The following is a 21,904-nucleotide window of genomic DNA, read 5'->3' on the forward strand; positions in this document are numbered from 1 at the left end:
AAATTTTTCCAGCTGTATAAATAATTGTAATATTGGTGGCACAGTGAGTAGCACTGCTGTCTCAGGGTGCCTGAGTGGTGCGAGAGCACATGGGTTAGATCCCGCTCAGTCTGTGGGCAGTTTGCATGTTCTCCGTATGTCTGTGTGGGTTTCCTCCCACAGTCCAATGACATGCTGTTCGGCTTCACCCATAGGGTGTCAGTGACAGAAAGTGTTTCTACTGATGTATGGATGAGTGACCCATTGTAAATACTGTATCTAGCATTGCAAGTCACCTTGGTGAATAAGATGGGTGGGCTAATAACACTACATAAAGTTCACTGGAAGTCGCTTTGGAGAAAAGCATCTGCTAAATGAATAAATGTAAACATTACCATTGTAAATTGCTAAGGGGGAAATAAAGCATCAGCTAAATGAATATATGTAATGTGAACTAGCAGTGTACCAAGCAACTACATACTATGCCTTAGTTGCATCAATTTTGCAGTATGTTATTTGAATCAATAAGATGACGCTGTGGAAAACTGGTCTTCAAGTATTGCTTTCAGGTTGCAATCAGTGCCTGGCAGTGAAATCTGGCATAGTGACAACTCGCTTGGTGTTTCTGTTAAGGGTGTGTAGAGGTGGTTCACCATTGCTCTGTTGGGGAGATCATCCAAACTCCACGTGAGCTAAATTCCATTCGACACCTCTGAGCAAGCCGCTCAGGAGCTGTGAGGCACCAGTTTTACCTACTTTGCCACAGTGCTGCTTTTTATTAAAATGAAAACAAATTAGCGTATTGAATAGATGGCCAGCACCACACAATATATGCAAAATTATCTTACATGAACTGCTGTTGTTGTCACTAACCCCATGCAGCTTCTTGAGTTCACAAATGACAAAACCGACTTTTGGGTTTTCTAATAACATTTAGATTTATTCATTTAGCAGATGCTTTTGTCCAAAGTGATGTACATCTCAGCAAAAGTACAATTATGCATTACATTAAGAGGAGACATATAGCTCCAGACATGAAGTCTCAAGCAAACCTAGTTTTGTTACCTACCACTTGCTGCACCGAGGTTCATTCGAGTAGGAGCATAAAACACAGGATAGACAAATCCCGATACCCTCCTATTCTGTCCTCACTAGGATGTAGTGATGGTTTCTAGCTTGGCAGATAGCCAAACAAGTTCCTCAATAAACAACATGATGATCCAAAAAGAGACAGCAACAACTACAAGTTGAAGTGAAGTACGTTGAAGTTGAGATCATCTGTCTGTCAGAAGCAAAACTATAGTCTAATACAGAAATAAAAATAAAATGTTATAACCTACATGTTTAACGCTTTCTTTTACATTAACAAACACTAGGTCATTAATTATCTTATACAACACAAAAACACATAACATGTTTACATGTGCTGCCAACATCGTCCGGCGTTAGCCACTGCTTGCTAATTAACGATTACTTACTAGTAATGCTAATTTTAACATTGAAAATGCCATAGGCAGGCTAGCGCCGTTAGCCTCACCTGTTTTCTTTTCAAGTTTATCACACACTTAGCAATCGTTGAAAATAACCTCTACACGTAACTTTAAGAATAAGTATTACTTACAGAGGTATGTTCCCTCGAGTTCAACAGGGAAAGAAAAGGTGAACGAGGAATGGAAAACAACAGCTCTGCTTCTATACTTTCTTCAGTGCACAACTACGGTAAGTCTACGTGACCAAACAGCACAACAGAATCAACTCTAAACGACTCTCTTAAAGAGACAGCATACCTCCCACCAATTTACATTTACAACAACGTTACACACACACACACACACACACACACACATTTTCAGAACCGCTTGTCCCATACGGGGTCACGGGGAACCGGAGCCTACCTGGTAACACAGGGCGTAAGGCCGGAGGGGGAAGGGGACACACCCAGGACAGGACGCCAGTCCGTCGCAGGCACCCCAAGCAAGACTCAAACCCCAGACCCACTGGAGAGCAGGACCCGGTCCAACCCACTGCGCCACCGCGCCCCCTAACAACGTTACATTTAATTAAAATACCAACAAAACATCCGTCGCTCCACTTGTACACACTCTGAGGCAAACTCTTCTTCTCTACTACTATCGCATTTTCACTGAAACAAAGAACATAATTAATGTATGGACATCTAGTGGCAGTTCTATACGCATTCCAAGTTGTACAATTTAAACTCAGTGCCAAGCACTCATCAGCAATTACAAGTTGGCAACCAAATACCCATCACTCTTATCAGACTTGTTTTCACTGATCGGATTAACCGTTCCCAGAATCCACCCCACCAAGGTGCACTTTCTGCTATGAATTTCCACTTCATGCCATTTGAGGAAAAATATTCCAGAACCTCAGGATCTTTTTCAGGCTGCCCAGAGTTCTCTGAGATCATGATCAGTCCTTCTGAAGGTTTGAGCATTGTCTGAGTAGATGACTCTGCAGAGGCCACACCTGGACACGAACCTCTTTAGAGCCAGGAGGAATTTTTCTCTGGACAAGTCTGACACCAACTCTAAGTGTACCGCTCATGTCACAGCACAAGTGAACAATGCAATGTATGTCTTTTCTACGGTGGTACGCTTTTTGACATAAAGAGAGCCAGCAAAGTCAATGCCTGTAATTTCAAATGGAGGTGATTCAACAATCCTGTCCCTTTGTAGGGCTGCAGTCACCTGCTGAGCTGCGGTTGCTATGAACCTTCTGCAGATTACCCACCTTCTGCTGCTCTCTCCCACGCAACCTTGACTGTTGCAACCTTCCTCCCACACATATTAATCCATATTCATCAAGAAAAGAGTTAAGGTCTCTGATTTTTGAGTGCTTATGAATATTCTGCCCTGTTTCAATTCATTCATTTCTCTGGCCAATACTTCACCTTGTGCCTCCTGAATCCACAATCTTTCAGCTTCTGACAGCTCATCCACTGCGAGTTCTCCTCGTTTCCTGTCCTGAGCACAACAATCATGGACAAGGATCCAATCATCTGATCCAAGCAGTGATTCTGAAAACAATGGCAAGTTTACTGTATGCTTCCAGCTGTAGTAGTGGTTCAGACTGGGTCACTTCAGTGTTGCTAAGCTGAACTGTCACTTGGCATGGCTTCATCTCAAGACTTCAATTCTTCCTCAGAGCACTCTTCCACTCTTGATTCTGGTTGTGTTGGTGACGTTACAAAAGGTGGACCTGACCACCACAACTCATCTCCTTTCAGCTTGGCTGCTGTCTGTCCTTTTGTAATAAGGTCTGCTGGGTTGAGCTAACCACAACAACATGACCACGATTCTGGTGCCGTCAGCAATTACAATTTGGCAACCAAATACAATCAACACCTTTCACATAGCATCGAACAGCACCAACCCAACAATTAAAGATACAACAGCTGTATCTTTGAACAGCACAACTAGCACAGTGAGCTGAGGTTGTCTTAATATTATACTGTGCACACCTGCTGTGTTTCACTCATTTTGTCTCTCAGAATAGTGCATGTCTTCTTTATGTGCACTTTTTTGCAATGTAATCCAGTTCTTTTTCTTTTAAGTCCTGCCTTTTTGACACCACTTTTCTATTCATTTCACACTGTTGTCACCCTTAGTCTTTAATTTAGCTACAGACTGGGGCACAGGTCCTTAAAATATGAAACTCGCATAGCATACAGTCACTATGTGATTAGTTAATGAATGATTGAATTAGTAAATATTTGTAAATCCAAAATGGAAACTCTGTTTCATTGCAGCAGCACACGACATGCAGTCAAGTCCATAAGTATTTGGACAGTGATAATATTTTCATCTTTTTGGCTGTGAATGTCACCACAATGGATCAAAACAAGACAAAACAAGATGTACTTTCAGCATGTGCTTTCACACACACTGTCTGAAACCGCTCTTCCCAAGCAAGGTTGGGGCGAACCAGAGCCTAACCCAGCAACACAGGGCACAAGGCTGAAGGAGGAGGGGACACACCCAGGATGGGACGCCAGTCCGTCACAAGGCACCCCAAGCAGTATTTGAACCCTAGACCCACCAGAGAGCAGGACCCAGCCAAGCTTGCCACACCTCCACTCCGAGCAAATAATATTGCCCTATCCACATCAGAATTCATGCTGCTGTTTTTGTCAGCAGTCAATCATCAATAAATACAAGGAGACCAGCTCCACTGGCAGTCATACATTCCTCCATTATAAGACTATCTCCACCATGCTTCACAGATGAGGTGGTATGCTTTGTATCATTAGCAGTTTCTTTGCTTTTCCATAATCTTCTCTTCATTCTGGTGCAAGTTGATCTTTTTCTCATCTGTCCATAAGATGTTATTCTAAAAACTGTACAGGGTATTTTTAAAGATGTTTTCTGGCAAACTCTTATCTAATGTTCTCTGATTCTAATGATTTTCCTGTTTGAGACTTACCAACAGTTTATATGTGGTAAACCCTCTGTTTTTACTCTGATTGTTGACTTTGCCACAGATACTGTACATCTGCATCCTAGAGAGTTGTTCTTGATCTGCGCCAGCTTTTGTGAAGTGGTTTTGCCTTCACCAGAGAAAGAAGTCTTCCGTCATGTACCAAAGTTGTTATCCATACTCTGAAAGACCTTTTAGCATTCTTGAGCAATCACCGGTGTTCTTTCTTTTTAAGAAAAAAAAAAAAAAAAAAATTAAATGGTTGAATTGGCCACACCTACTGTTTTTGCTGTCTCTCTGAAGGGTTTTGATTTTTCAGTCTAATGATGGCTTGCTTCACTAACAGCGAAAATTCATTCATAATAAGAGTTAACAGCAACAAATTCCAAAAGCAAATGCCACACTTGAAATCAACTGTAGCCCTTTTTACCTGCTGACATATACATGAAATAATGAGAGACTAGCACACATTTACCCATGAAAGAGATGAGCAGCCAATTGTCCAATTACTTTTGGCCTTTTAAAAAGGGGGGACCATACATAACAAAAACCGTTCCCCTAATTTGGATGTAAATACCTTCTAATTCAAGCTGAAAGTTTAGATGTAAAGCACATTTTGATTGTTTTATTTGAAATCTGTTGTGGTGGCATACAGATCCAAAATAATGAAAATTTGTCACTGTCCAAATACTTATTGACATGAGTGTACCATATATGTACACACAAACAGACAGACATTGAAGACAAAGAGATAAACAAGTAGCGAAAAGTTAAGTAAATTAATAGGTTCCATAGATAAATAAGTAGGTGTATTCACACACACATTTTCAGAACCGCTTGTCCCAGATGGGGTTGCGGGGAACCGGAGCCTACCCGGTAACACAGGGCGTAAGGCCAGAGGGGGAGGGAACACACCCAGGACGGGACGCCAGTCCGCCGCAAGGCACCCCAAGCGGGACTCGAACCCCAGACCCACCGGAGAGCAGGACTGCAGTCCAACCCACTGTGCCACTGCACCCCCTACTAGGTGTATTCAGTAAATTCAATAAATAAATTTCTCCTGAACAATTAAGTAAATGACCAATTATAATTCAGTTCAAGCTGTACCAGTTCCTCAGTTCTTTAAATTAATGCAAGAGAGCTGGCTGCTTTGTTGAATTCAGGCTACAACTCATATGCATGTGTATGTCTGTGTTTCAGCTGTAGAATGAACAGGCCAACTAATTGATATGGATTGGTAACTTTCCATCTGCTAAGGCAAAAAACTAACCAGCCGACTGGGAAATGTCCCAACTCTCATAATCACCATTTCAGCACAAGACCTTGTCATCTCTCCCACCCCAAGGAATGTGACTTATGGCTAATTTGACTACAGGAATCTGGATCCCCACAAAAGGCATTATTTATATTTACACATTTAGCTGACACTTTTCTCCTAGGTGACTTACAATGTTAAGGTTACAATTATGTATTAACCCATTTAAACAGCTGGGTAATTTTATTGGAGCAATATAGGGTAAGTTCCTTGCTCAAGAGTACTACAGCTGCAGGTGAGGATAAAACTCACAACCTTTGGGTTCAAAGGCAACAGCTGTAACCACTACACTACCAGCTGTCCCTATATTATATAATTAAGTATGATTAAAGATGATGATTTATGGTAATATTAATATTATTTCTGTGATATAATGCGATGACAGGCAGGGTGGCAGGTATGCACACAAGCAGGTACGCTCACAGGGACTAGGCAGTTAGACAGGCAGGCAGGTAAGTATGCATTTGCAAGCAGGCAGAAAGGCACGGACATAGGCAGGGATGCACACATGTGCGCATGCAGCCAGGCATGCAGTGAAACAGGCATCCATTTTGGCTGACAAGTAGGCAGGGAAGCATGCAGGCAGGGTGACAGGTATGTACCCAAGCAGGCAGACAGGCAGCCACACAGGTACGCACACAGGAAGGCTGGCAAGCAGGCAGAGACACAGAAAAAAGCACTTACGCAGGGAGGTAGACATGTAAACATATGTGCAGGCAGGCAGATGGGCATCCACGGAAGCAGGAGGGCAGGCACTCACGGGGGTACGCATGCAGGCAGTTACGCAGGCACAAAGCCAAGCAGATGGATTGACAAGCAAGCAGACAAGTACATACACGCAGACAGCTAGACATACACAGGCATGCAGACAAGCAGTTATGCAGGAAAGCACACAGGTATTCAGGCAAGAATGCACGCAGACAAGCATGGAGCCACACACACGGTTAAGTATGCAGTGAAACAGACAGGTATTTATGCTGGTACGCACACAGGCAGGCACCCATGCGAGCACTTAGACAGTGAGGCAGACAGGAGATACGCATGAAAGCAGGAAGACAGGCAGACAAAGAAGTATGCACCCTCGCAGATGGCATGTAAGATGACGCACAGGAGAATGCAAAGGTGGCAGGCAGACAGGCACGCAGAAGGCAGACACTAACTGACAGAGGAACGCACTGTCTACCAGCACACACGTGGGTAGGCACTCATGGAGGCAGTTGTGCAGGAAGTCACGTAGGTACTCAGGTAGGAATGTTAGCACACAGGGAGACCGGTATGCATGCAGGTAGGCAAGCAGGGATATAGTGAAATAGGTAGGAATTAGGACAGCGGTTCACACAAAAGCACAAAAGTTGGCAAGGACGCACGCAAGCAGCAGACATACACAGTCATCAATGCATGTTAGGTCTGAAGGCAGTTAGGCAGGGAGACAGATCTGTAAACAGTCAAGTATATACGCAGGTATTCAGGCACACAGGTCCAGTCCTTGCAAAGAAAATATTTTTAAAGATTACCGTGACCTCTACTGGACTACTGTGAATGGTCTTTTGGTAGTTCACACTTACACTTGATGGGGTGTGCATGTTTGTTGGTGGTCTCCTTTGGGGTGGCTTGGCTCTGTTGGCTGTAGGGTGGGTCAGTTTCGCCGAGGACACGTCCATTATATCAAACTGTTGCCACTCTGCAGAAATGAGACAAGAACAAGAAAAGTTCTTCATTTCTGTCTTCTCCATATCAGATTATGATCTCAAAAACTTTGGTTTAAGGTGTAAAGTGCTTGTCTCGGCATAACATAAAAGCATAACATAGCAGAAGCAGAGATTAAATATCGACAGACGGAAAGAGAGAGATGGTTCCTAGAGTCAGTATATATGGTCTAACAACACAATGAAATCATAGTTTCATCTGAAGTAGAAAAATTGGATTATTCTCCAGTAAACTTTTTGTAAAATGCTCAAGAATTTAGAAATAAGATATCATGGTTGCTATCTAGATGGTGAAAATGGTTCATAACCTTTAGTTTTATCTTCTGTTGGTCTTGGTGACAATGGTGATACATCGCCAGGCCTGTGGAAACAACATGATAAATGAAACATGCCTACTGGTCTCCAGTCCAATGGAAATATCCAAAAGGCATTCACTATATTTTTATGAGATTCATCATGAATCATATTGCTAACATGTAGCAATGCTATCATCATGGTCAGTTGTGCTTTAATTAAAATACTGGGTCAAACTGTAAAGAGAAAAATTTCACTTGTCAGTCGTCTGTATTTATAATTGCATGATTGTAATGTAGCATAACGGTGCAAAACAGCTGCCATGTTCATTGTGACATCCTGTTTTCAACCGCTTTAACCGTTTTTTCAGCTCACTGTGTTAAGACACGAAACACAGGTGCAGAAGCTGTTGCACTCCGACTGAGTACCAGAAAGACAGTGCAGAGCATGGAGAAATCAGAGCATCACCTTCTTCTTGATAAAACCACAGAATTTTTACATCATCACTGGTAAAAAAAGCTCTCTCAATTGACATCTCTAAGATTAAATCTAAGGGCATTTTGCAGTTATGTTTTAATAACTTTGCTCACCTAGTGCTATGGCTGAAGACACATGAACAAATACATTTTAAACGTATGAAATATAAATACAATGACATTTGATGTCAACACACTGATGCAAATGTCAGACTATTCAGACTTATTTACAAGTACGAAACAGGTACCTTTGCTGTTAGCCTAGGGAAATAAAATTCTTCTGTTTACCAAGAAGAAGAAAATGGCAGCATCACTGGTTCTCAGCAATAACTCCTTGTAACAAAAACCTTAGAGGGTTCAGTCCTTCCCTTTGTAAAGTAAATTGGCTAGTTCAGGAAACAGAAAAGGGGCAATTTGCATCTGTTCTGTTCCACTCTGACTCATCATTCATTTTCCATTTTGGTAATGTGAGCAGGCAGTTCTTGGAATTAGAGTATGCTTATTCCTTCCCTCCTATCCTACTATAGGTTGTCTGATGTTGCAACTTTGCAAATTTTTATCTGTTCTTTGCACCCATTTTGTAGAAGTTTAACTGGACTGATTGCCTCAGCAAAAGGTAAATGTTGTATCACAGAACAATAAAATCCAGTTTAATATTCTGAGTTTACTGCTTCATTCATAATGAATTATATTAGGATGTGATAGGAAAGATTATATGAATTGAATGTTACTTGAAGAACCATCTTTTGGTTTACTCTTTTGATATCCACATAGTTTAAAAAATTTCTACACCAGCACTATAAAATTATACATGCATTTGTTAATGTTCTGTATGTACAGTATGCAAGAACCTGTTGGTTATATAACATAAAAGTAAAGCATGAATGTTAACAAGATCAGACAGTCTTTAGCTATTATAAATTACCATATCACATTGCCATCAGTAACAGTAAACTCAGTAAAAGTCTAAGAAACACAATTTTAAGGTGTCTGGGGAAAGTATATGCGCATATGTGTATGCAAACAAAAAGGGAACGTGATGGAAACATCTGTTTGGTACAAACTTTTTAGGCTTATCCTTTAATGGGGGTGGGGGAGCTTTCTTCAGGCCTGGGAGCTTCAACTTGTTAGGGGGGTCACTTCTCAGGTCTTTGGTCTCCACCTTTTCCTCTGCAGACATTAATGATGGCACACAATCATACACTAAGATTTGTGTGTTACACAAAACATTATGTCTTAATACTGTAAGGTTTCAAAGACTTTTTTGGACCCATTTTCTGGTCCATAAAAAGTCAGTTTTTTCTGTATTTCAGTTTGCATGTTCTGTGTTCATCCGGGGTTTCTTCTGGATACTCTAGTTTCCTCCCACAGTCCAAACGTATGAGTTTCAGGTGGACTGATGACTCTAATTTGCTCATAGTTTGTTAATGTGTGTGAAAAAGTGTGTTTCATTGTCCTGCTATGGATTCGTGTCCAGGCTACAGTATACCCAATCTTATACCCTGTACTTGGGTTGAGTCCAGATCTCTACCCAATAGAGCTGCTGCGCCATTACATGAATTTAACTGTTCACACTAGGAATCCCAGAAATATTAATAAACAAACAGTTTGTTACTAAATACAGGAGTTCACATACCTTTTCCAGCCTGAATTGTGAATGTTTCAATGATGTATTTAATATTGACAAGAAGCACGATTATTTGTGTGTTTTTAGTTTAAGCTGATTGTGTTTGTTTATTATTGTGATTCAGATTGACCAGACAATATTTTATTAATTAATTAATGCAGTAATAACTAAGTAAGCTCAAAGGATTCACATACATTTTCATGCAAGGTTGTATGACCATTTTTTCCAATTTTGAAAATGAAACTGCTGTAAAGTAAAATCTGAAAGCTTGCGTACTGCTTGGAAATATATTATCAATATGCTAGGTTTAGCCCTATTGAAGACATATATCCAGAAATTAGTCTCAATCAGCACATTCACTTGTATTTGTATTCACCATGTATAAATCAATGGGATTATTTAAATGCTTAAGCACCAAGTGCAAATGAACCTATGATGTTCATTGAAATCATTCCCTTTTTTGTTTCACAGAGCAAGCAAAAACTTTTTTTAATCTTGCCCAGCATTCTTTCTTTTGAATTTATACTAGAAATCACATGTATGCATTTTTCAAATTACTTTATGGACTGGTGCAGTTTCATTAAGCGGGAGAACTTTGTTGATCAACAGGATAGCTAATCAGGTCATTGGAGCTTTGTGATATGTTTAGAAATGCTAAAATACTGGTATCGTAACATACTGCAACAGCCAGATGTGTTTCAGGATAATTGTCCCAAGTTCAAAAAAGTTTGTTTCACTATAGCATTTAGTGATGATGATGATGAAGTTACAATTTTTGTCTATCACCAAAAGTAATACTGGGATGAAGCACACAGTTACTCTAATATATACATAGAAAAGCAACATTTTCAAATGTTTACCTGGCCCATGTTTTGAATTAGAGATTCACCCACACTCTGCTATGATGTAGTATTCCTGACAGCTTTTGTGTTACCCTTACAGTAGACAAACTTTTCTTACCTTTTGTTTCATTTTTCGAATCATGATCAGTGTTGTCATAAGGAGGTGCCTTCTCCATTGACAAGGTCGCTTTTTTGAGTGAAAGACAATGAGCGTTATCAGCAGGGGCAACAGTGGGACATGTGCATGATGATAAGACATTGTCACTTTGGGTAGATTTAATTCAGTTGCCCTAACTGCTAGTTTTTCATTTAGCAGCTTTACTAAGAGCAGCTCCCTGCCATAATACAATGTGACAGGTGGATAATTGTTAAAGTAACTTCAGAGTTTGGTACCTTTCTCACTGGCAGAGCCAGAGACCTGAATGTGGAGCCTTTATGTTGTATCTGTAAATAGAAGGCTTACACTGCTAAATGTGTGTTTTACTGTTGAAAGCCTGTATATTTCCAAAAGACCTGCCAATCAAACTCTCTGAATATTTCTTTCTGCTCTCAGTTGTTTACTCTACATGCTGTTTTCCACCATGCTCATGAAGTGTTTCAGCCAGTTTTTTTCAGAAACCACTTGTAACCATCAGACCTAAAGGGGTGGTTTTGAAAAGTACTAAATTAACTGCTTTGTGGTAATTTAGCAAAACGTGAGCAACATTTACAAGTTAATCAATTATTAGCCTCCCTACAACATTCAATCAACGGATCAAGAAAACTTTTATGTCTCCAGAAAGCTTGCCATAATGCGTTTCATAAATGAATAACAACAAAACTTCTGTAGGTGAAAGTTTGACGTACCTCAGAAATGTCTCAAATCCACTGTTGAGAATGTACATAACAGGCTTAAAGGAAAGCACATCCTAGATCTATGTCTGCCAAACCCAAAGAGGTCCCAGAGCCTGTCAGCTTATGAGTGCAGTCACGTGGCCCTCCTCCCTGTGGTTTCTTACTTCCTGTTACATCCTTCAAGCACCGTGACAGAAACTTCAGGGTTGTGTGTGCACACCAATAAATATCAGCTTGGTGGCAGAGCTTTTTATTTATACCACCTTCAGGTGACATATCAATTTGTCCATTGATTTACACACTAAAATGCAGAAGATATATTACAATATATCCATGCTGAATAAGTTGTTCTGACACATATTAAATGCTGAAATTGTCTTTGGAGCACCCACTGCAACCTTCATGGCCCCTAACAACTTGGGCCACCAATTTGTGTCACCAGGCATGATGACATCTTCTTATTGGACATTTGTTGGAGTGTAACCCACTGTAGTACAGTGAACCTATGGTTTCAGCACCCTTTCTTGACAGAAAACCCAGTGTGCTCTCACAAAGAGTGCACTATTCCATATGGCGGCTGTCCAGTTGAAGAAGGAACCAAGAATGGGAAGTTTGCAGATAGTTCAGGAACACCTTATCGCAGAATCTTTATCTAAACAAACATATAACACTTCCAGAAAGTGTCACTGGTCACATACATATTTATATTAACACTTCGTCTCAGGAAAAAGGAAAAAACTGCTTGCTCCTCAGATTGACACAAGCTTAAATAGAGAGTATAGTATTTTGCAATGGCCTTTTGGTACAACCTATGCAAGGACTACAATTAGTTTAATGAAAATTAAGTTCCAAGAATGACCACTGGATCTGAATCAATTGTATATTTACTCATTTGGGCAACACTTTTATCCATAAGAACAATGTTAAGCTACCTACAACAAAAGACCCATTTTCACAGCTGTATCATTTTCCTGGAGCAATTTAAGGTAAATACCTTGTTCAGGGGTTACTACAGCATTAGGCAAAATTCAAACCGGCAGCCTTCAGGCCTGCAGCTCTGTTGTAGTTACATATTTTCATCTTCTACAGTTCTTTCACCCATTGCAATACAATATCAGACCCTGTGAATATTTTAATAAACTCATAAAACTTTCAAAGTTCATCTATTAATCCCTATCACATCCAACTCTGTGACCTGTAATTTACCACTATTATTTTTTTCAGAATCACACTATTGTTCAGTCAAAACAACTCTGCATACTCTGTGTCAGTTAGCTTCAGTTCTGTCTCCAAAACATACAACAAAGATACATAAATAAATCATTCAATTTTCTTGACAGAAACATGTTTTCAGTAAATAGTGAGAAATTACCTTAAATTAGTATATTTTAGGCCCCTGACTACTAAGGTGTTTCCTAAAGGAACAGTTTATTGGTTGGAAAAGAAAGCTCAACCACTGTAGCACTATAAACAGTTCTGAGCATGACATGCAGTAGAAACAGCTCTAAGAAAAATTCAACAGCTAATAACAGCTTTTCACAGGGTGAGACAGCAGCTACATCTGATGTGCTCCCATTAAAACAAATGGTTCCCATCAAAACAAGGGAAAGGATGGAGGCCTGGTGGTCAGCCTGAGTGATTACTTTTCAGCATCCAGACCACTATGTTTTGTGTGCTGCAGGACAGGTCAAATGCAATTTGGTAGCATACGTCCTTCCCCAAGTAGGATTTTGAAATACCAGGCCTGGGTTTAAGTGGCATTTCACAGATGATAGGCTCCTTACCTGGAGGATGTTCAGCTCCACATCGGGCTGGAGGCTTGCTCATGACATTCAGCTGCAACAAAATGGGAGGGAAAGTGAGGTCAGCTGGAGATGATGCTCACCAGTGGATATTCTGCTCTGATTAGTAGCCGTCTATGTATTAAGACAGTAGACTTCATCTGCTACAAGAAATAGTAGCACCAAAAAGTTGCACTTGACAGGGATTCCAGAAAAACTTAAAAGGAGTGTATACTCCCCGGAGCAGATGAAGGGGGAGTTCTTGGCACAAGGGGTATGTGGGAGTATATACTCCCTTTAAGTTTTTCTGGGTGGCACGGTGGCACAGCAAGTAGCGCTGCTGTCTCACAGCACCTGGGTGGTGTGAGAGAATGTGGGTTTGATGCCCTGCTCAGTCTGTGTGGAGTTTGCATGTTCTCCCCATGTCTGCGTGGGTTTCCTCTGGGTGCTCCTGTTTCCTCCCACAGTCTAAAGACATGCTGTTTAGGTTCCCCCATAGTGTGTGAGTGTCACGGAGTGAGTGTGTTTCACTGATGCATGGGTGAGTAACCCCCTGTAGGTAGTGTATCTAGCAGTGTAAATCACCTTGGTGAATAAGGTGTGTGGGCTAGTGACACTGCATAGTATCTGTTGTAAGTTGCTTTGGACAAAAGTGTCTGCTAAGTGAATAAATGTAAATGAGTCACCCTGGAAAAGCATCACAGATAAATAGGGGTCTACTGACCTGGACGGTGGAGGCTGTTGGGATCATCATCACAAAGTTGTCTGGGAAGAAGCCCCTGTGTCCATTCAGGTCACCTTCCCACCAGCCCTCATCCTCTGTTTCCTTCAGTAAAACGCATGGACATACACACAGAAAGAGCAATCACAAGGTGCTGGATGAAAAAGGGAACACAGCATGAACACCCAGCAACTCTGTGACCATTAATTTCAACAGTTGTATAATACTGTAATATGGGGGTGAAGTGGCGCAGTGGGTTGGACCAGGTCCTGCTCTCCAGTGGGTCTGGGGTTCAAGTCCTGCTTAGGGTGCCTTGCGGCAGACTGGCGTCCTGTCCTGGGTGTGTCCCCTCCCCCTCTGGCCTTACGCCCTGTGTTGCCGGGTTAGGCTCCGGTTCCCCGCGACCCCATCTGGGACGAGCGGTTCTGAAAATGTGTGTGTGTGTGTGTATAATACTGTATGTAACCTGCTACAAGGAGGACACAGTGAGATCTTTTTCCATCCTTTCCATGGCCTGTTTGTGTAATGCATCATTTGGCAGATTTTAGTACAGCTGATTCATAGATGATTCTCTTTTTGCACAACCAGTTGAACTGGAATAACAGGGCAGAGGACCTATTCCTGTCACAAACACAAAGCAGTACCTGCTAATTATCAACTTTGAATCACTTTTCTTACCATGACTTCCAGAAGGCAAATTTCAGAAGGAAAATTCAGTCTGTGTGCTAAATTAAATCCTTAGTGTGACACATTGCTGCTGGTTGGTCATTTTCTGCATGTGCCTCATGTGCCTTTTCCTTGTCAAAAAAACCTCAGATCCCCTTATAAGATTTGAAATGTATCTCAGTAGCCCCAAACTGTGGCCTCACAAAGAATACTGTAGAGCTTCCAAATACTTTACCTTAGAGATGATCCTCACAACATCTCCCTTTTTTAAATCAAGCTCATCATCAGATACTGCCTTGTAGTCAAACATCACTTGGTAGCATTCCTTCGCTGAGAGATAAGACATATGAGCAGTGAGCTATAATTACTTTGTACAATACAGTCTGCATGTCTCTAACACGAAACAGTGACCCCTCAGAAGGCATTATGCACTGGGTTAGTTTGCTCCCATACTAACAATGTGTACTTGGGTAGGTATTTTCTGCCTTACACATATATGCAGAAAGATTCTCACCACAGAAAATAAGATTATGTGAATAACAGTATTTCCTTTCTTGGAACCTGAACTGAGTTCTGCTGCTCCACTGCAGATTTATTCAAAAGAGTTTTATGTCTGCAATAAAGTCACTGTAATAAAGCCCCTGTCAGTTAAGGGTAAAAATAATTCAGGATGAAGTGACAAAACATGATGGAGGAAAGGTTTTTACTTCAGTGACGAGTACACAATTCACTGCCGGAATAGGTGAGTCGGGGGTCAACCAGCAGCTAACATTCTACTTAAATAACATAAATGCTACACTGAATGAAATGTATGCCTCACACCAAAAACATAAACTGCAAGTAGTTTGTTAATTACAACTTAATTACATTAATAACAAGTAATTTGTTGGGTAAAAATATTTTTACACGTATAATTAGGAAGTCTATAAATTTCAACAGGTGGTATTTTGTTTACTCACAAAAGCAAATCATATATCAGTAAAGATATATCCAGTGACAATAATGAGTTAATGATACATGAATCCTAAATGACACAGGTGAACTTAGTAATGGTGCTATCATTTGTAGTCATAGACCTTTTATGATGTTTTATAGCTTTTAATTTTACTTTTTTTGAAACAGGAATATTTGAAGTATGTACAACGTAGAAAAATTTTATTAAAGACATGCATGAATTATTTGCTGATAGGAATTTCAGTTAGTCATAAAAGTGACATCTTGCTTTTCAAGAAGTTATAAGAAGGTTTGGTTACTTCATTCCAATAAATGAAGTAGGGTGGAGGCAGATAAACTGAAAAGGCTGAAACTAAATAAAACTCACCGTTGGCTGTCTTCTTCCTCACACTTGCCCTTTGCTGATCTTTTATCTGAAATACATCCAGAAGAGAATATTAGTGCATCTTCCCCACATATGGGCAAATGGACAGCTGCATACTTACCTCTTTTTTGAATAAGGAATCTGTGAGTTTGGGCCGGTTTTTGCCATCGGTCATCTTTGAATCTAAAGAAATTACTTTTTTAAGTACAGTTTTCTGCGTGTTCAAATACATTATTTAAATAGTGTAAACATATAAACCAAATGAATTTGATGTATCATATTCAAGCAGGAGCTTCATAATACTTGGAATCTGTATGTACAGTTTTGGTAGACAACACATTAATACAGACAATACAAAAAAATTGTATTTGGGTAAGGTTTTTAATGGCTAAAAAGTAGGTTTTCTTTGTTTCAATATTACATAAAATGGACTGAATGGAGCAAGCAGAAGTGTCATACAAAGTCAGCTTGTACACCTGCTTTTATGGCAATTAATAACCCAAATGATATACTGTAGTAAAAACAAAAAGATGCTGTATAATAATTTTAATTTCTGGTCCCAAAATGTTATATGCAGGTGTAATGAAATCATACCGATTATTCACTGAAGAGAAATTAAACTAATCCCCTGAAAAGTGAGGGATTCCATCTGTAGTAATTAAACATTTAGTCATCAGATTGTTGTTTATTAATTTAGCTGGCGCATTTCACAAAAAAAAAAGTAAATTACAATGTCAGGTTTATACACTAAGTAACGATCAATTTGACTGTTTATAGACAAGGCTTAACACACTGAAGCCACTCAGAGTAAGTTCATTGCTCAAGAGTAGAGTTAAAATGTAGATCTCGGATCTAAGCAAAATGCTTGATATTCTAAGAAACATTAGAAAAGTGTTCTAAGCACTTTTCTCAACTTTTAAATAAAAATTACACTTGTGATTTTTTCCAGAACTTTTTATTTTGTGTCATTTGTGGTCCCGTTTGCCTCACCTTTTCCAGAAACAAAAATCTCTTTGACAAAATTTGATGGAAAAGCCCCGATTTTGCCATTTTTCCTGCCGAGCCACCAACCATCTTCAATCTGTCAGCAGGGAGGGATAACAGAATACAAAGAAAAGGAAGAAAATACTTTTTTATATGTCAAAAACATATACAACAACATAATTAACAGCTGGCCAGTTAATCAGAAAATGTCCACGTATATTCTTACAAAGACGAGAAAAATGTATTATATGTTGATAAAATACAGCCATTTAACTTTAAGATTTAATTCTTTCATAAAATGCCCAAATTTCAACAGGCCAATTTCAAATGCATGATATTTGCTGGTTTGTAGCCCACCAAAAAAGAAGAGTCAGTGGCACCCAAAATCACATTTAAAATATTTAATTTGTCTTCATTAAATGTATTCCATTTTGTGTCTAACATGCAAATCATTTTTGAGTCACTAGAAATAGAACTTAAAAAGGCGCACTCATTTTATATACACAAGGAAAATACCCGTATTACTGCATACAAATAAGATGTATGCAGTTTGTCTGGGGATAATGCACAGCAAATGACTTGCTTGCCAACATTCCACCGATGACATGACCAGCTTGCTTCCTTAAAACATCTTCACAAGGGGCCTGGACTTATAAAGTATTTGTGAATTAATAGACAGGGCAGGTCAATATAGCACGTGTACATACCTCTCTGAGAATCTCTATGGTCTCTCCCACTACAAGATCCAGTTCATCTTCATTCATGGGGTTGTAAGCAAAGGCCACCTCACATTTCCTTATCTGGGTTTTCACCACTCTTGCTGAATGAAACAGGTACATTACATGATAATTCATAATACCACACACACACACACACACACACACACAGAGGCTGAAGCCACTTCTCCCGAGCGGGGTCATGGTGAGCCAGAGCCTAATCCGGCAATACAGGGTGTAAGGCTGGAGGGGGAGGAGACACATCCAGGACAGGATGCCAGTCTGTCACAAGGCACCTCAAGCAGGACTCAAACCCCAGACCCACCAGAAAGTAGGACCCAGCCAAACCTGCTGCGTCACCACACGCCCCACAATGAACAAACCAAATCAATGATCAGTGTAATGTTGCACATGGATGTTGTCAGAGTCATGGAAGTCCAGAGTCTATTCTGGGATCACAAGGTGATTAGGTGGGGGGGTATACCCAGAATGGGACATCAATCCATCACAGATTAGCCCAATACACACATTCACTCACTACAGGCAATTTCAAGCAACCATTTGACCATAAAATTGTCTTTACAATGTTGGAGGAAAGTCACAAAGACATGGGGAGAACAAGTAAACTCCACACAGACAGAACTGGATTCAAACCTATGCCCAAACAACCCAGGCCCTATGAGACAGCCTTTTGAATCTAAGTAAAACTAGATATATCTTGTTCTCTTCCTTTGTTATGATACTGCAATAACAGCTTGGTTTGACAGCAAAAAATAATCATGAGTAAAGTGCATGGTAACTGAAACTAGAGGTACTTCCTCAAAAGGTATGTGACTCCAAAAAAGGGTAACAAAGGCACATTCAAAACCAGAGCAGAGGCAAGATACACTTGACCTTTGTGCTAACTGTTGTTACATAGGCCAGCGCAAATATCACAAAAAGTCTTTAACTGCTTATTTCCTAGGTCTCCTGCACAGATCTCATAATAATTGTTGGACAGTAGAATATTTTCTGTTTCTGTTCTTTCACCACAAAAGCAGAGAAAACCGATAGCTAAAACTTACATTTTCTTAAGCTCCTTGGTTCTCGTTTGTCACCTCCTATCAAGTATGTGGGAACTTCCTGTGTTGGAATGAAAAGATATCATGGAATGTGATGGATTCTGACAATATAAAAGGCCAAAGCCAAAAAAACCTTTTATAATTATTTGGAGAAGACATCCATTGACCAGCTGGAACAGTCTCACCACAGGCTCACCTTAACAAAGTTAGCTGGGAAGACACCTCTCTTCCCCCGCAGTTCTCCTTCCAGCCAACCTTCCTCAGCTGTCTTGGTGACATTTTTCACCAAGTCACCTACATGCAAGGTGAGTTCGTCTGCCATTTTACCTTCAAATTCGAGCAGGACAAGGACCTCTGAGGAATCACAGTGGAAGGGGAAGATGCTTTCTTAGAACAAGATGCTTTGTGAGGTAGCAGATCATTACACAACTACTTAGACAAAAGCCTTCTGGAGCATATATTTTTCCAATTTTACCCAATTTTGCAAGTGGACATTTGCTAAATTGACACTTAAATTTACATACATTTGCATTTATTTATTTAGCAGATGCTTTTCTCCAAAGCAACTTTCAATGGATACTATGCAGTGTTATCAGTCCACACACTTTATTCAACAAGGTGACTTACATTGCTAAGTACACTACTTACAATGGGTAACTCATCCAGACACTTATGAAAGTCATGGAGTTAGTGGTATAACATAATGCCACAGACTTCTCTTTCAAACATTTTGGTGACAACCCTAGTTTCTTCGTCATTATTTAAAACTATTTTTCAAAATGCTGCAAGCAGCAGTCCTCAACCAGCTGAGACGAGTAAAATTCCTGAAGTCGATGTTTTGGCTTGAACCCCATCAGCCACTGGTGTCCTTAGAGGCTAGGCATGTTTCTACAAGGAGTACAGGCTGCAAACAACTGAGAGGTACTGGAATATTGGAAGCCAAAAAGAGTCGATGCTTTGGCTTAAACCCCATCAGCTTCATAACATCCACTGGTATCTTTAGAGACTAAGCATGTTTCTACAAGCAGTACGGTCTGCAAACAACTGGGGGGTGCTGGAATACTGGAAGCCAAAAGGGAAGGCCCATGCCTTTCCACATACTCAGCTTAAAGTGACACATATATAGCTTAAAGTGATTTCTGTTCTCAGTCCAAAAGATGTGTCACTTAGTTCAAAGTGACACATCTTTTGGACTGAGAACAGAAATCCCCTATGAAATCATGCAAATTTGGGTTAGTAAAGATTATAAAAACTTCTTATTTTTGTGTGGTCTGCAATCAGGTTCCACAGACCAGATGTCGGGCCATAAAGAATGCAGACAGTGCACTTTCAGACTTTGTCGCTCAATGCACTCACACCACAGTATATCTACTGGCAACCACAGGGCCGCAAAGTCAGCAAACAGAAGCAAGGCAACACGTACTGTGTTTTGTCAGCTGTCGAGGAACTTCTCTTAACAAAGCTGGCAGTGTAGTGGTTAGGGCTTCTGCCTTTTGACCCAAAGGTTGTAGGTTTGATCCCTACATCTGGCTGTAGTACCCTTGAGCAAGGTACTTACTCTAAAATTGCTCCTGTAAAATTACCCAGCTGTATAAAAGGGTAAATAACTGTAAGCTGATTAACCTTGTAACTTGCTTTGGCGAATGGCATCAGGTAAATGTAACAAGGGCTTGCACATAACATGCTGGAGGTCTTATGAGCAATTGTTAGGAAATGATATTCAGAGGAGTTATAAACAAATACTGGTGAGACAATCTAAACACAATTGAACCTTCTGGGGACACCCCCTCCCCACATTTGATGCCTGTGGGAGAAAGACAAATAGCATAAAAACCAAGGGGCACACAATGATACTGTTCCTGTGCATCAAAATAAAGCCAGAGAATGCTTATCAAGGCACTTCTAAAGAAGAAATAAAGCAGTAAACCTTAAATATAGAATATTAAAATGATAATTTAGACTTTGCTCACCTCCACCCATTACCCTGAACAGAGGGTGTTATCACAGCTGCTGACATACAGTCAGAAAATCTGATGTACTCTATTAAGTCCAAAAAAGCACAAATTCAAGTACTCACTATGCTGTACAAGACAAATTGCTGCTCTCAACTATCAAAAAAAACACACAGTGGTAGACAAGGGAGATGTACTTCCATGTACAAAAGTGAGACATGATGATCAGCTGAAGACATCACCCTAGCAGAGTCTCAGGAAACCTATGTGAAAACGAACCTAAATGAGCTGTTCTGCAATCCTGTTGGTGAACTCTTTCACTCTTTTGGGGACCACAGGCGCATGAGTCTCCTGGCCTGGATGTAAAACCAAAGCAAAAAAAAGTTGAAAAAACTCACCCATGTTGTGTTGAAGGGCTCCTGTGTTCACCAGCACAGAAAAAGGGAATCCTTAATATTTCTCCGGCTGATACCAAGGTGAAAAAAGCAAAAATTGGAAATAAGAGAGAAGAAAATGGAGTGTTGCAGTACCTGTTACAGCCTTCCTTCCCACTTGTCAAATATTAAAAAAACCCCTCTTGAGCACTAGTCACAACAAGCCAGAAGGATGGGTTACGCATGTAGGAACAGGTGGAACAGGTTTGTGTTGTGCCTGAAGGAGGTACTGTGTAAGATATATACGTGTGATTAACAGTATTTCCACTGCAATTAAAAAAGTACTGACACGTCGCAACGGGTAATGGAACTACAAAAAAGAAGAACTCTATGACGGATAAACTGCATTTGTACTGGGGCTATCAATTAGATAACAAATGTGTCTCTGTTCCACCAGTACACACAGGGTTATGATTGCCTCATGCTCCTTGAATTCCAGAGATCAGAGACAGATAGGGAGGGTGCTTGACTGAAACTTGACAGAGTAATCAACAACAAACACCTTGTATACTACAAGATCTATGGTTAATCAAAAGTCAGCATTGTAGTAGTATGTCCTCCTTGTCCTCAAAGTCCACTAAAGAAGCATTGAGTGTTTTGCATAGCTGACTTAGAGGCCCTCGTGGAGACTGAAAGTGGAAAATCTACCCTTGATAATTACAGTACCTTCTGTACGTATTCAGGCTCCACCATTTACTCCACATTTTTTCTGTTGTAGACTTATCGATGAAGGTAACTCAGCAGGCAGCAGGGTGGCA

General features: G+C 40.3%; 1 protein-coding gene across 3 annotated transcripts in view; it reads right to left on the reverse strand.

Annotated features, from left to right (window-relative positions):
- Positions 1-21,264, reverse strand: part of sh3d21 (SH3 domain containing 21) — a 32,631-nt gene extending 11,367 nt beyond the window's left edge. Inside the window, exons 1-14 of one of the 3 annotated variants that reach the window (XM_018727024.2) lie at positions 21,111-21,264; positions 18,957-19,087; positions 18,764-18,821; positions 17,691-17,803; positions 16,990-17,080; positions 16,121-16,182; positions 16,003-16,048; positions 14,917-15,011; positions 14,019-14,120; positions 13,298-13,349; positions 10,798-10,866; positions 9,275-9,380; positions 7,749-7,801; positions 7,300-7,415 (exon numbers count right to left, since the gene is read on the reverse strand). In XM_018727024.2, the coding sequence (XP_018582540.1) occupies positions 7,300-7,415; positions 7,749-7,801; positions 9,275-9,380; positions 10,798-10,866; positions 13,298-13,349; positions 14,019-14,120; positions 14,917-15,011; positions 16,003-16,048; positions 16,121-16,182; positions 16,990-17,080; positions 17,691-17,803; positions 18,764-18,821; positions 18,957-19,087; positions 21,111-21,114 (1,098 nt within the window). In that variant the 5' untranslated portion in view covers positions 21,115-21,264. Of the gene's footprint in view, positions 1-7,299; positions 7,416-7,748; positions 7,802-9,274; positions 9,381-10,797; positions 10,867-13,297; positions 13,350-14,018; positions 14,121-14,916; positions 15,012-16,002; positions 16,049-16,120; positions 16,183-16,989; positions 17,081-17,690; positions 17,804-18,763; positions 18,822-18,956; positions 19,115-21,110 lie in introns of those variants that run through there. The other 2 variants (XM_018727023.2, XM_018727025.2) reach the window with 2 other exon arrangements.
- Between the last annotated feature and the right edge of the window lie 640 nt (positions 21,265-21,904).

This window comes from Scleropages formosus, chromosome 18 (assembly GCF_900964775.1).
Source record: "Scleropages formosus chromosome 18, fSclFor1.1, whole genome shotgun sequence".
Lineage (NCBI taxonomy): Eukaryota > Metazoa > Chordata > Actinopteri > Osteoglossiformes > Osteoglossidae > Scleropages > Scleropages formosus.